At 41.9% G+C, this 15515-nt stretch overlaps 1 protein-coding gene across 7 annotated transcripts in view; it reads right to left on the bottom strand.

Moving 5' to 3' along the window:
• LOC144697282 (SWI/SNF-related matrix-associated actin-dependent regulator of chromatin subfamily A member 2-like) overlaps positions 1-15515 on the bottom strand; it is a 146788-nt gene that overhangs the window by 72478 nt on the left and 58795 nt on the right. For 5 of the 7 annotated variants that reach the window (XM_078569235.1, XM_078569277.1, XM_078569244.1 and 2 more), the window contains exons 13-16: positions 13021-13078; positions 9104-9207; positions 2671-2818; positions 1341-1504 (exon numbers count right to left, since the gene is read on the bottom strand). In XM_078569235.1, coding sequence (XP_078425361.1) covers positions 1341-1504; positions 2671-2818; positions 9104-9207; positions 13021-13078 — 474 coding nt within the window. The remainder of the gene's footprint in view (positions 1-1340; positions 1505-2670; positions 2819-9103; positions 9208-13020; positions 13079-15515) is intronic. The other 2 variants (XM_078569269.1, XM_078569284.1) reach the window with 1 other exon arrangement.

Below are 15515 nucleotides of genomic sequence, written 5' to 3'. Positions count from 1 at the left end.
TGTCATTTGTCACTGATCAGCCCAAGCCTGAATGTTGTCCTGGTCTTGCTGCATGCAGGCATGGACAGAGTATCTGAGGAGTTGAGATCACCAGTGAACATCCCTGCTTCTGTCTCTTGGGTCTAGGACACTACCCTGAGGAACTCCTGCAATGTTTGCCTGGGGCTGAGATAATTGACCTCCGACAACCACAATCATCTTCCTTTCTGCTAGATAGGATTCCAACCAGTGAAGTGCTTTCCCTTATTCTCATTGACTTCAATTTTATTCCTTGATGCCACACTCAATCAAATGCTGCCTTGATGTCAAGGGCAGTCACTCTCACCTCACCTCTGAAATTCAACTCTTTTGTCCATGGCTGGGCCAAGGCTGCGTTGAGGTCTAGAGCTGAGTGGCCTGGCAGAACTCAAACTATGCATCGGTCAGCAGGTTGTTACTGAGTAAGTGCTGCTTGCTGGAACTATCAATGACACCTTCCATCACTTTGCAATGATTGAGAATAGGCTGATGGGGCAGTAATTAGCCAGATTGATTATTTTTGTTTTTTGTGGACTGTATATACCTGGGCAATTTTCCATATTGTTGGGTAGATGCCAAGATTATAACTGTGCTGAAACAGCTTTGCTACGTGCATGACTAGTTCTGGGCCACAAGTCTTCAAATATTACAACCGGGGTGTTATCAGGGCCTATAGCCTTTGTTTTAATACAAAATAATGTAAAACAATGCTGTTTTGAAGTGGCTTTTGATGAACAGCACATGGATCTTGCCCAAGCACGTATTTATAGATTGGCAGAGATTTACAACTACCAGGTTCCTTTTTGTGAGCCTTAACAACCAACACAATTTTCCAAAACTGCACTTTGCTTCTTGAGAATTTGTTTTAAATTAAATTTAAAAAGCCGATGAAATGGGATGAAGTTCCTTTACTTGCACCCCCACCAACCGACTCAAGAGAAAACAATTAACTCTTCTGAGTTTTTCTCCCTCCAAATAACTTGGGGTTGCAATCCACAGTCTTTTTCATAATGTATGTAAAATAAAATGATAAAAAAGCCAGGTTGCACGTTTTGGGGTTTATAACCAGGGGCATTGTGTAAAGAGATGATAACTTGGTAAAAATGATTATGTCAGTTAGAGGGCAGTTTATAATTCCGGAGACCCAATTTTCCCAGGCAGTGAAAAGACTGCAGTTTCACTGGGAAGAGCAAAAACAACTGAGAGTAGGTCAAGTCCCATATTACTCAATTACAACTCTTGACCAACTGATCAAAAGTATGAATCAGCTCACACTTGCAACAAAATAAATATTTGGAGCACAATGCTTTTAGCAGACTTACGAGAGGGGTACAATAATGAGATAGGGTCCGTTGAGTCTCTTGTGTTCCATCAGGTAAGTAATGAGCCCAATAGTCTGGATCGTCTTTCCAAGTCCCATCTCATCAGCCAGAATTCCATTCAGATTGTTATTGTAAAGAGAAACCAGCCACTCTAGCCCTTGAAGCTAAAGGTTGCAGTAAAAGAATGTTTATTTATCACATAGTACTTGGGATAGGACTAAATTTTCTTTTTGGAAAAGTTATAAATTAACATTTCAATTGTAATCAGAAACATTATACTTCAACTATTGTCCATGTCTGTTTAAAAGTGGCTTGTGATGAGCAGCACATGGATTTTACTCAAGGATGTATTTATAGATTGGCATGAGAGATTTACAATTACAAACTTCTTTTTGCAGGCCTTAACCAATGCAACTTTGCAAAACTTCAGTTTGCTTCTTGGGCATTGAGAATTTGTTTCAAACCAAATATAAAAAGCAGATGAAATAGGGTGAAATTTCCTTTAACCCACCCCACCAACAACTCAAGGCAATTAACTCTTTTGAGCACTCCTTCCTCCAAATCCCTGGGGGTTGCAGTCCACAACCTCTTTCAACCAGGATCTGGATGACACTTAAGGGGTGTAGATTTTTGTTAACATCACAAAACCAAACCTTGATAAGCTGGATAGAGATATAAAGAGAGTAGGTAATTGCAATTCCACTTCCACTCAGTAAGGGATAAACATTCTACAGTTAAGTTTAGAATGGGCAATTATCATCAAAAGAGATGGATTTTGCATTCTTAAATACTACGCTCCAAATGCTTGTAACACATTCTTTTATAATTTACATTTCAAAAAACTTCAATAGGACCCAGAAAGCTATGAATCACTTCAAGTTGATTAACTTTAAGCTACAAAGCAATACTCTAATGTTGTGTATTTATTCAAAGTAAAAAGGCAGATGTAATGGAATAAATACTATTGTACTGTACTGCTAACTACTCTCCCTCAATTTTCACCTCTCTGATAATGCTGCCATCTGTTGCACCACACACTGAGTGCCTTGTACAGTAACCATTTCTGTCTTGTTTGAATAGTTATTGTTGACAAGATGACCTAAACAATCAGTCCTGAGAGATTATCCAAGCACATGAGGGGCTTTCTCAAACATTTAAGTTCTGGCGAATAGCAGAATATTTTCTGCTGAGCTCAATTTGCCACGGTAATGTACATTTAGTTTGGGCAAATAAAAACAGGACTCATTGTAATTGGGAGATCAAAAACTTCCACCGTAATTACTTGCTGGAACTATTCATACATAATACTTATTGTCATCTCAGTACTTACCTGGTACTGTTTAAGTGATCCATTGATCAGCAAAGTTGATTGTTTTTCTACCCGCTCCGTGACAGCATGTGCCACTGCATAATATGACTGGGAACCTTTCATTCCTGCTCGCATGCTGTATTCATCATCAACATCTTGTTTAGCACACCTAAAATGAACAAGAAATAGTAATAAACAATCACGTCAGTCCATTAAATCAAAAAATCCTTAAACAACAAACCAAATCATCTACTTATGGGGAAATCCAGAACTACTGTTCCACAAGTAAAATAGAGCAAATGCCATATTTAAAGAATACTGATCAGTGCAAAAAGTGATCATGCATTTTGCTGCCACTTTCAATTCTGTTTTTCTCCTGTGCCATTTTCTTACTACCCTTAAAAGATGCAGGCTCTGGAAAAGCTGTGGGGTTTAACTGATCGCCTTGATGAGAAACCAGTGGAACCAAGGAAACACAGGTGCTCAGTTATGATCCTGCCAGTTGTCACAAATGATAGCTGTGGGTGGAGACTTCCACAGCTTTTCCCACAGCCATGTCAGGGCCAGATAGTTCAATGGCAGACAGTACACCAAAAAAAAAATGAAGTGTGTGGCCCCCTCATGGATGCTTGTATACTTCACTGATGGGATTCTAAAAGGACTTCTGTTTTTGGAATGAGGGTAATGGCCAATAGGAATTGTCCCAGTCTCCTGATAACAGGCAAAGGAATTATTCCAAGTAGCACTATTGTCCCACCAAGGATTACAGGTATCTCCGGGACATAAAACGTTTCTCGGACTGCTGTTCCCGTCGCATTCTGAGATCCACACACAGTGCCATGCGCTGCCATATGAACACACTCGACCTCTCCCTCCAGCTGCACCGCCGCACCCTTTTTCAAAGCTGCGCGTGCCCCCAGTTTCATTTTATTCTTCGTCTCATCCAACGCCTCAACAAGAAACTTTTTCTCTTTCTCTCAAGTGCTAAGGAACGCAAGCTCCAACAACTCATCGACACCAACACCCATCCAGGACCCTCCACCCCTGCCTGTCCCTCTGTCCCCACCCCATCTTCCAATCCCAGCCCCGGCTGTGTATTCACTATACTCCCTGACCTTCCCCTCTCCGACGCTGAACGTTCAGTGCTCAGCAAAGGACTTAGTTTCATACCCTTACGCCCTCATCTCAATGAATTTCGGGCTCGGCATAATGCTGAACTCTTCTTCCGCCACCTTCGTCTCCATGCTCACTTCTTTGGGCAGGAGTCCTCTCCCCGTTCAACGGATCTTTTTACCCACCGCCAATATTCTCCCTCCACCTGGACCCCTCCCTCTGGATTCTTACCTTCTCTTGATCTTTTCATTGAGAATTGTCGGCTTGACATTAGTCGTCTCAATTTCTCTGCTCCTCTCACTCATTCTAACCTGTCTCTCTCTGAACTTGCTGCACTCCGTTCTCTCAGGTCCAACCCTAACATTGTTATCAAACCCACTGACAAGGGTGGTGCTGTTGTTGTCTGGCGCACTGACCTCTACCTCGCGGAGGCTGAGCGTCAACTCGCAGACACTTCCTCCTACCTCTCCCTGGACCATGACCCCACCACTGAACATCAAGCCATTGTTTCCAGGACTATCACTGACCTCATCTCCTCTGGAGATCTTCCTTCCACAGCTTCCAACCTGATAGTCGCCCGACCTTGGATGGCCCGCTTCTACCTCCTACCCAAAATCCTCAAACAGGACTGTCCCGGCAGACCGATCGTGTCAGCCTGTTCCTGCCCCACGGAACTCATTTCTTGTTACCTTGACTCCCTTCTCTCTCTCTCCTTGTCCAGTTCCTTCCAACCTACATCCATGATTCCTCTGACACCTTACGTCACATCAACAATTTCCAGTTCCCTGGCCCCAAACGCCTCCTCTTCACCATGGACGTCCAATCCCTCTACACCTCCATCCCCCACCGGGATGGTCTGAGGGCTCTCAGCTTCTTCCTCGAACAGAGGCCCGAACAATCCCCATCCACCACTACTCTCCACCGTCTGGCTGAACTTGTTCTCACGCTGAACAATTTCTCCTTTAACTCCTCTCACTTCCTCCAAATAAAAGGTGTGGCTATGAGTACCCGCATGGGCCCCAGCTATGCCTGTCTCTTTATGGGGTATGTGGAACACTCCTTGTTCCAGTCCTACTCCGGCCCCCTCCCACAACTCTTTCTCCGGTACATCGATGATTACTTCGGTGCTGCTTCATGCTCTCGTCGGGACCTGGAAAAATTTATTAATTTTGCTTCCAATCTCCACCCCTCCATCATTTTCATATGGTCCATCTCTGACACTTCCCTCCTTGACCTCTCTGTCTCAATTTCTAGTGATAGACTGTCCACCAATATCCATTACAAGCCTATCGACTCCCACAGCTACCTCGACTACAGCTCCTCACACCCCGCTTCCTGTAAGGACTTCATCCCATTCTCTCAGTTCCTTCGCCTCCGTCGCATCTGTTCTGATGATGCTACCTTCAAAAACAGTTCCTCTGACATGTCCTCCTTCCTTAACTGAGGTTTTCCACCCACGGTAGTTGACAGGGCCCTCAACCGTGTCCGGCCCATCGCCCGCGCATCCGCCCTCACGCCTTCTCCTCCCTCCCAGAAACATGATAGGGTTCCTCTTGTCCTCACTTATCACCCCACCAGCCTCCGCGTTCAAAGGATCATCCCCTGCCATTTCCGCCAACTCCAGCATGATGCCACCACCAAACACATCTTCCCTTCACCCCCCCCGGCGGCATTCCGTAGGGATCATTCCCTCCGTGACACCCTGGTCCACTCCTCCATCACCCCCTACTCCTCAACCCCCTCCTACGGCACCTCCCTATGCAAACGTAGAATATGCAACACCTGCCCCTTCACTTTCTCTCTCCTCACCGTCCAAGGGTCCAAACACTCCTTTCAAGTGAAGCAGCATTTCACTTGCATTTCCCCCAACTTAGTCTACTGCATTCGTTGCTCCCAATGCGGTTTCCTCTATATTGGAGAGACCAAACGCAGACTGGGTGACCGCTTTGCAGAACACCTTCGGTCTGTCCACAAGCATTACCCAGACCTCCCTGTCGCTTGCCATTTTAACATACCACCCTGCTCTCTTGCCCACATGTCTGTCCTTGGCTTGCTGCATTGTTCCAGTGAAACTCAACGCAAACTGGAGGAACAGCACCTCATCTTCCGACTAGGCACTTTACAGCCTTCCGGACTGAATACTGAGTTCAACAACTTTAGATCATGAACTCCCTCCTCCATCCCCACTCCCTTTCCGTTTCTTCCCCCTCCTTTTCGTTTTGTTTTTTTCCAATAATTTATATAGATTTTTCTTTTCCCACCTATTTCCATTATTTTTAAATGTATTCCACCCATCGTTTATTTCACCCCACCTCCACTAGAGCTATCTGTACCCTGCTTGTCCTGCTCTCCACTCTTAATTAGCACATTCTTTTAGATAATATCACCACCTTCAACACCTCTTTGTTCTTTTGTCTGTAACATCTTTTGGTTATTTCCTCCTATCACTGCTTGCTTGTCCCAACAATCCCCCCCCACCCCCCACCCCACCCCCCCCTTAAACCAGCTTATATTTCACCCCTTTCCTATTTCTACTCAGTCCTGTTGAAGGGTCATGAGGACTCGAAACGTCAACTTTGCTCTTCTCCGCCGATGCTGCCAGATCTGCTGAGTTTTTCCAGGTATTTCTGTTTTTGTTTTGGATTTCCAGCATCCGCAGTTTTTTGTTTTTAGCACTATTGTCCCACTGGTCCCATGTAAATGAGCTGCCTTCCCACTGATCTCAAAATCTGGCACTGTGCAGTGTTGGAATATGCCAACAGGTATGACCCTAGCTCAACCACCAGGATGGCTGTCTGGAGAATTCTGGAGCCAAAGTTTGCAAATGGAAGCTTACATCAGCTAGGTACAAACTCTCAATATCATAATTCTACATATTAACCCTTCCTCGTGAACTGCACTATGGGCAGTCTGGGTGGGGTGGGGTGGGCAGAGGGAAGGAAAGCATTTCATTAAGATACAATACAATACAGGAGATTTCTCTGTACTGACATCTCAACCACAACCCTAAGTGTCTCCTTCCAAAGCATACCAAATTGTGCCCATATTCGTGGTAGAAGTGGAGAATAATATCTTGCCTTTGTTAAGCACCGGTGGCATTGAAACATTTTCTAAAATGTTTCACAAGGGCATAATCAGACAAAATGGATGCTGAGCCAGAGGAGGAATAATAAGGAGCAGTGACTAAAAGCCTGGTTAAAGAAAGAAAGGAGTTTGAGACGCAGAAGTGTACAGGAAAAGAAATCCAATGCATGAGGGCTTTGGTGACTGAAGGCATGGCCACCAGTGATTGACTAAAGGCAGGGATCAAAAGTACATTTGGCCAAAGAAAGAGGGAGAACTTGGGAGGAATTTAAACACGACATTTTAGTTGTTGGAAAACCAGGAACCAATATGGGACTTCAAGGGCAGGAATGATAGGTGAGCAAGACCTAGTACAAGATACGGGCAACAGAATTATGGATGAGCTGAGTTTGCACAAGGTGGTTAACGAGAGGTTGAGCAGGAGAGTAGATGAACAGCTAAATCTGGTGGTGACAAATGATAGTTTTAATGGCCAAATGTGTTGAGGCAAGGGCAGAGGCAGTATTTGTGACAAAGAAATGGGCCGGAACATAATGGCCATAATAGGGGACTAGTCCATTAGCTGGAAAACTGGTGACAACACAGCCACAGCTGTTTCCGAGAGGCCCAATGGGATTTAATCCCAACCTGGCACCTACCTGATCGCTGGCTCGTATGAAGGGAATTACATCCTCCCTACCCTATCCCACCGGAAATCCTGGCGGGGGGACAGATATCCTGTCTCTGAGAGTTGCCAGCCAGAGGCCGGCAGCTCTCCAATACCTGCATTGCCAGTGGGTGCAGTGGCCACTGCTGGTATTGCAGTGTGGCCTACACCAAGGATCAATGGTGCATCCCAAGGAAAAAGGCTTTGCAAGGGGTGGACAGGCAAGCTTGGCGAGGGAGGTTGATTTAAAGGATGTTCTTGGTGGGTGGGTGGGTGCGGGTAGTGTGGGTCTTACTGGCCTCTGGACAGCAATGACATCTTTAAGCCTTCCCACCCTGGACTAAATCAGAACGAGTTGGGAAGGTGACGGGGTCTTCACCCTGCACCTAAGTTAGGGTTGAATAGAACAAGATTGTCAACAGTCTGGGTTATTCTGATACTGTTGCGAAGGAGGATGAATTGATGCCAAGACTATGGTGTTTGTGCCAGGAGCCAAAATTGATGACTTTGGCCTTACCAATGTTTAACTAATGAAAATAGTGGTTCACCCACAACTGGATACTGCCCAATAGCAGAGACAAAGTGGAGCAGTTGAGAAAGATAGTGAAAAGGTAGTGCTGGGTGTCATCAGCAAACATGTGAGAGCTGACCCCATGTCTGCAGATGATGTTGCTAAGGGAAGAGACCTGGATGGAGGACAAAGGATACATCCTTCGGAGATTCAAGGTAACAGCGGCAGCTGAAACAGAAGCCATTGCTACTGATCTTGGATTTGATGGATGAATTGCTTTTATGATTCTGTAAGTGAGAGCAATCCCACTGATTTGGACAATGGAAGATTGTGTGATCGGAAGTTTCAATGGCTGAAGAAAGGCCAAAGAGGGGTAATGCCTCATCAGTCACAGGATGCCATTTCTGACTTTTATTAGTGCTATGGCAGGGATAGAAACTTAGCAATTTACCCACTTATTATAATTTTCCCCCCCATTTTAGACATTTCTGGATCAGCCAGGAAGTTGCCTTGAGTGCTCAAGTTTCCAAACAGAACAACTCCCTAACAGCAACCATAACAGAGGAGTTTTAAATGTGTCTCTTGCTCAGTTTCAGGGTATTACATTGAGAGTTTTCTTTTTAAGATGTGGTAAAAAGGTAGAAAAAGCTTCTACTGGGAGGACCCAACCCTATATTGTTCTCCTTTTTTAAAATCATGCCCTTGGTGTAGAGACTGAAATAATGTGAGAAAGGGTCTCAGTCTGAAAAATTAAATTTTCTTTCAGATGTGGAGGGATTTATGCATGCACAGACAGGATAAGGAAAATTTCCCCTCAGTGCATCAGGAGGTCTTCTTATTTGGCAACATCATTCTTAGTCACACTTGCAGCTTCACACTTGTACCACTCGATGGCACTTACAGCTTACACAGATTTTCTGCTGTAGACAAATGAATATTTGAAGAATTTGTTTGGCTCGCTTCTTTAATTGGTAGTGCTGGCTGCCCATTTTGGATCTGTAGTTTCTTTTAAAGCTTGTGATTGGCCATTTTCACTCCTGTTAACTCCTTACAAATAAGATCCTAAATAAATTGCAACAGGTTCAAGTTTTAATACATACTCAATTATCTGCTTTGCAAAAAAGTCAGATACATCTTCGATGTTAGGAACAATAATCTTCTTTTCTTCACTCTCTGGTGCAACTGGGGCTTCTTCATCTTCCTCCTCAAAACAAAAACCCAACAAACCTTATATTCCAACCAAATAACACATGGAGGCAGAATATCAATTAGAATTTATATAGTCTTTTTTTGCCTCGGTGCACAAGCACTGGGGTGAAATAAATTAAAGGGACATACTGAAGAGTGACATCCCAGAAGTATGATTCATCAAATGGGGATGGAAACCTTTGTGTGTCTTTGACAATAAACTCTTGAACAAAGGAACAAAACACATCTAATTTAATAGGTTGCAATATGACTTGACATGATGAATGTTCACATCCACAATCTCTTATCCAGAAGTTCCTGAACTTATACAAGCAATTTTGAGGAACCAGGAAAACGTCAATCAACCCAGGCTGTTCTTCCATTCAGCATGCCATTGGATCACGTATTACCAGGAGTAGGTCATTCAGCCCGTAGGCTGGTTCACCATTCAATGAGATCTGTGTCGCAATCTCATTTATCTGACTTTGCTCCCAATACTCTTAACACACAAAAATCTATCAATCCTAAGTCTTAAACATCTCAATTAATCCAGCACCCACAGCCATTTAGGGTAAGAGCTTCAGATTTCTACCATCCTTTTTGTAAAAAAACTTCTGTTTGAATACATAATGTTGACCTGTTTTTTATACTATTAGTGGAGACTCAAAATAATTAAAGCAATATTCCTCAATATCTTTAGAGTTCCAAATAAGTTTGCTAACCATAAAGGAGGAGCAAAAAAAAACAACAAACCTTTTAGATGCTGAGATTTTGTAAAGCAAAGACTGGAAAAGCTCAATTTTTGTTTGTAACTGGCAATAAGTCAAGATGGCAATTGGTGGTTCAGGCGCAATTTGTGCCAAAAACAGTGCTAGTTTTATGAAGTTCCTCTCAAACACGCTGCATATCACCAAACACAAAATCTGCTATTGGGTATGTTTCAAAAGGTTTTTTTGGAAATGTTGCTTTAAAAAATATTTTTAAAAACTCAAAACAGTGTCCAACATTAAATGTGATTCTGCGATGGGACAACATTTGCTAAATAATCCTTAGCGTGCTAAGAATTACGCTGACAACCAATTTAAGATTGCCAGTTGGGCTAGCACTGTGGCACATTTGCGTGTACTGGAAGCTTCATATATTAATACACAGGCCCTGATCTTTGCAGACAGAAAGAACATGTACACATATTGTGCCCGTTTCAGCTAGACAAAGTAAGTGAAAGCCCTTTGCTGGTTCACTCCCCAGGGCAATGTCTTGACCAGAGTTAAGCTGTTTGATTTAAATTTCAAACAATGCTTGGCTGTTAGCTGTCAGCCACCAACAGCTGGTGCATTTTGAATGGCAATGCCCCTACCAGGGTCCATTTGCCAACCAATCAGCACTCTCTTCTCATACAGTATAAATTTGTTGTATCCTCTGACATTGGCATTTTCTTGTGAATTGTCCTGATGAGTGCAAGGTGAAAAGCTTCTGCAAAAATGTCTTTCACCAAACGGCTATAAAAAAATTCCTCAACATCTTTAAGAATTACTTGCAGTTTAATACAGCTGAAAATGGACTCATCGAAAAACATAACCACTTTTAATCACAGTTTTAATCCATTAGCTATAAGTAACAATTTTTACAATCTCCTTAAAGTCTAGCAAATGAATACAATTAGTGGAAATGCCCAACAGTGATTATTTCTTTCTGGGGAGGTACCAGTTTTATGGGCAGACCCAGCATTTAACATCTTTAAAAAAAAAACTAGCTCAAAAGATTGCAGAAACTAGACTTGTGCTGGATGTAATTAGCACTAAAAATTCTGCAGTCTTTTACACTGGTTATGCTAATTTCAGGTGAACTGCACTAAAAGAAACTAGCAAAGCTCTAGGCCAGTAAAGAAAAGCATTAGAAAGGAAAGTTCACAGCAGTGTTTTTTCATCCAGTAAAGTAAGCCATATTTTACTTTGTTTTAATGCATGTCAGGGTAACTGCTACTCAACTTAAATAGTATTAAGAACCTTAAGACCACTGTTTCAAAGTACTTTATAAAATCACTGTTTGAAACCATCTTCAGCCCATACAGTTGCTTCCAGCATGCTCAACCTGAATAAAGTTGGCAAGCAGCCAGAAAATAAATCCTTGGTCATAGCTGCTAGCTTTTTCAAGAGGCCTTGAAGAATTACTAAGTGGGCCTTCCACAGCATGCTGCCATATTTTTTAAAAGCACAGATTTTGGATTTCTTTTTAAATGAAACTATTGTATCAACATGCACAACAGAACTTTTAAACACAAAACCAAACAGGCCGATTGATGCAAACCTTTGGTATGTTTTAAATTCATTCATGGGATGTGGACATCACTGGCAAGGCCAAAATATATTGCCCATCCCTAACTGCCCTTGAGATGGTGGTTATGAGCTGCCCCCTTGAACCCCAGCAGTCCTTGTGGTGTAGGTACACCCACAGTATGGAGAGACTGTGGCATGGTGGTAATGTCACAGGACTATTAATCCAGAGGCCCAGGCTATTGCTCTGTGATTATGGGTTCAAATCCCACCACGGCAGCTGGTGGCATTTAAAACTTAATAAATAAATCTGGAATTGAAAGCCAGTCGAAGTAATGGTGCCCATGAAACTATCATCGATCGTCTTAAAACCCATCTGATTTGCTAATGTCCTTTAAGGAAGGAAATCTGCCGCCCTCTAGATACACAGCAATGTCGTTGACTCTCAACTGCCCTCCGAAATGGTTTAGCAAGCCACACAGTTCAAGGGCAATTAGGGATGGGTAACAAATGTTGGTCATGTCAGTGACACCCACATCCCATGAAAGAATAAAGAAGAAACACAGTGCTGTTCCAGGATTTTGACCCAATGGTAGCACAGGGTAAATCATGGGTCATTCTAAAGGCATCAAAAAAAAACAAACGCACGCCGTGGATCTACCTTCACAGGCAATTATTAAAACAAATCAAAAAGAGGACAGCTAAAAGTAAAGTCTTCTCAAAGACCATCTCAAATTAGTTAGCAGCCAATTTGAAAAGTTTAAAACTGTAATTAGAAATAGCACTAACAGGTTCCACCAACAATGGGCTTACAATAAAAAGCTGAGCCCAGCCTATTCTGAGTTAGCTGATGTCGAACAAGGGAGTACTATAATTAATCTCAGCATTCCTGAGTTAGGAGGGGAAAGGATTCCTGTTTTTGACCATAATATAATCATCCCTGCTGTCAATTCAAGCTTGCGGGTGTCAGTTGAGAAGAGATCAGGCTTAGTCATGATGTCCCTGTAAGTCAACATAAGAAATAGGAACAGGGGTAGATCATTCAGCCCTTCGAGCCTGCTCCGTCATTCAATAAGATCATGGCTCATCTTGTGTGTCGATTTCCACATTCCCGTCTAACCCCGATAACCTTTGATTCCCTTGCCTAACAAGAATCTATACAGCTCTGCCTTAAAAACATTCCCTTAAAAAATGACCCGCCTCAACCACTTTCTGAGGCAGAAAATTCCAAAGTCGCACAATCCTCAAGAGAAAAGTTCTCATCTCTGTCCTAAAAGGGCGACCCCTAATTTTAAAACAGTACCCTGGACTAGTTCTGGACTCACCCAGAAGAGGAAACATCCTTTCGACGTCTACCTTGTCAAGGCCGTTCAGGGTCTTGTATGCTTCAATCAAATCACCCCTCACTCTTCTAAACTCCAGTGGAAACTCTCACAGGGATAGTGGTCATTTCAGAGAGGTACTGGAAAGCAACTGTACCTCAAGTAGTTTATGCCATCAGCAAAAGAGAAGAGATAAAGCTCTACTGTAACATAAAATTGAAAGAAAGCACATACCTCCTCCTCGTACTCTGATCCACTCTCCTCACTGTCTGATCGTGGAGCTACTTCATACCTAAAGGAAGTTTAAAAAATGTCAGGAAGTTATTACCACAATTAAAATATTTAAAATGAAACAGCTAAAGGTTTATCACCATAAATACAAAATCATTAATAAGCTTATAAAAATGATGAATTGTGGATAACCTGAACAAACATATTTTGGTTCTTACTGTAAAGCTTGAAAATTGTTTTTCATTGGTTATTATTTTTATATAATTGAAGGACATGAGCTTCTGTTTACTAAATTAAATATTTTTTTTCAGAATATATAACAAATTAAACCATTCTTGCCATAAACACTATAAGCATCTATTTGGGTTTTTCTATTAAAAGAGTTATTGCCAGTTTTGTAGTTATTGTGGTTCATAATATCAGATGACCAGTTCAAACAACTTGTCTGACTTGCACTTTTATTTAATCAATAAATTTGGAAATTTATGCCCTGGCAGATCTCTTCGGTAACCCTGGGTTTCAGTATAGTTATCATGCTCAGTTTCTGACCTGATCTATCCATATGAAGCCACTGTCCAAATATCCCCTGTGGGGATGTAATCTGAAAGAGATTAACTGCCCAGTTAACTGCCTTTATTTACAACTGCAGAAGTAGGGGGTAATTGTAATTGCTTGTAAATTTCCAGGTCATCGTCAGAAACACCTTTTGTGAAATGCTTCAAAGATTCGAAAACTAAAAAACTGTTCGCCATTTGTAACAAAGTGCGACGCATGTGCTAGATGCAATTAAAATAACTAGCCATCCTACCAGCATTGCACATGGTAAATTTGTTGATTCATAACTTCTCCAATAGCATCTTGGCCTATTCCAAGCTGCACTTGTTGACTTGCATTGGCACCCTATCCCCAATGTGCTGAAATTAAAATCCTGAGACAAAACACGCCATAGTTTCATCCCACCCACTCACTGCAACCACCACTCCTTTAAACCACCTCCTGCATCATTCCTGTTGATTTGTCTTCAACCTACTCTGCTATAAATGGCAGAGCTTCACTTTTTTAAATTCCATGGCCAAACTCTCGTACCACTCCCACCTTCCTCTCCAGCTTGGGAAAGATATTCAAAAGGATATTTAACGAAGCTTATGGTCAGGTTTCCTAACCCTCCTATAATGTCTTGGCATCTTTTCCTTTCTCTTCTTCCCCTTTAAAGTGTAGTGGGAAGGTATTTCTAAATTAAAGGTGCTTTATAAATGCAAGTTAAGTACAAATATAGTTACAAGGCCATGGATTTGTAGTGTTTGAATAAATTATGGTGCTTTTATTAGAATATTGTAGGAGAGTTTTCATACTCAAATTACAAGATTATATGCATGTGTGCGTGTGTAAACTGTAAATAAACACCATTAATCAATATTAAATGGCAGCTTAACTGTGCTATTGTTATCTCAAGAATATTTTTCGAAAACTCAGGATACAAATTAGATATTATGCCCCCATGATCAAGTACATTAATCATGGGTGACTTTAATCTTCATGTAGATTGGGAAAATCAAATTGGCAGAGGTAGCCATGAGCAAGAATTCACAGAGTGTATTCGGGACAGGATCCAACTAGGGATCAGAATATTTTGGATCTGGTAATGTGTAATGAGGCAGGTTTAACAAATGATCTTAGAGTAAAAGATCCCCTAGGCAACAGTGAACATAATATGGTAGAATTTAGCATTCGGTTTTAGTGAGAAACATGGATTGCAAACAACTGTGCTAAACTTAAATAAGGGTAATTACAAAGGAATGAGGGCAGAGTTGGTTGGAGTGGACTGGGAAAGGAGCTTAGCAGAAAAAACAATTGGTGAACAATGGCAGACTTTTAAGAAAACAGTTCATGACTCACAACAAAGATACTTCCTAGTGAGGAAGAAGGATGCTAAGGGGATCAACCAGCCATGGTTAATCAAGGAAGTTAAGGATAGTATCAAATTGAAAGAAAAAACATACAATGTGGCAAAGATTAGTGGTAAGCCAGAGGATTGGAAAAGTTTTTTAAAAAACAACAAAAGATGACCAAAAAAAAATAGGAGAAAATAAGCTTTGAGGGTAAACTAGCAAGTAATATAAAAACAGACAGTAAGAGCTTCTTTAAATATATAAAAAGGAAGAGAGAGGCAAAGTGAACATTGACCCCTTAGAGAATGAGACTGGGGAAATAATGGGAAACCAGGAAATGGCAGAGGAGTTAAATAAATACTTTGCACCAGTCTTCACAGTAGAAGACACTAATATCATTCCAAAAATACTAAATAAGCAAGGGGCAAAGGGGGAGGCGGGAAAATGAGGAAATAAATACGATAACTATCACTAGAGAAAAAGCACTAGGGGAGCTAAAGGCCGATAAGTCCCCTGGACCTGATGGGTTACACCCTAGGGTATTAAAGGAAGTAGCTACAGAGATAGTGGATGCACTGGTAGTAATCTTCCAAGAATCTTTAGATTCTG

The sequence above is a fragment of the Cetorhinus maximus genome, chromosome 2 (assembly GCF_964194155.1).
Source record: "Cetorhinus maximus chromosome 2, sCetMax3.hap1.1, whole genome shotgun sequence".
NCBI classification, from domain to species: Eukaryota; Metazoa; Chordata; class Chondrichthyes; order Lamniformes; family Cetorhinidae; genus Cetorhinus; species Cetorhinus maximus.
This window is presented reverse-complemented; position numbering and strand designations above follow the sequence as displayed.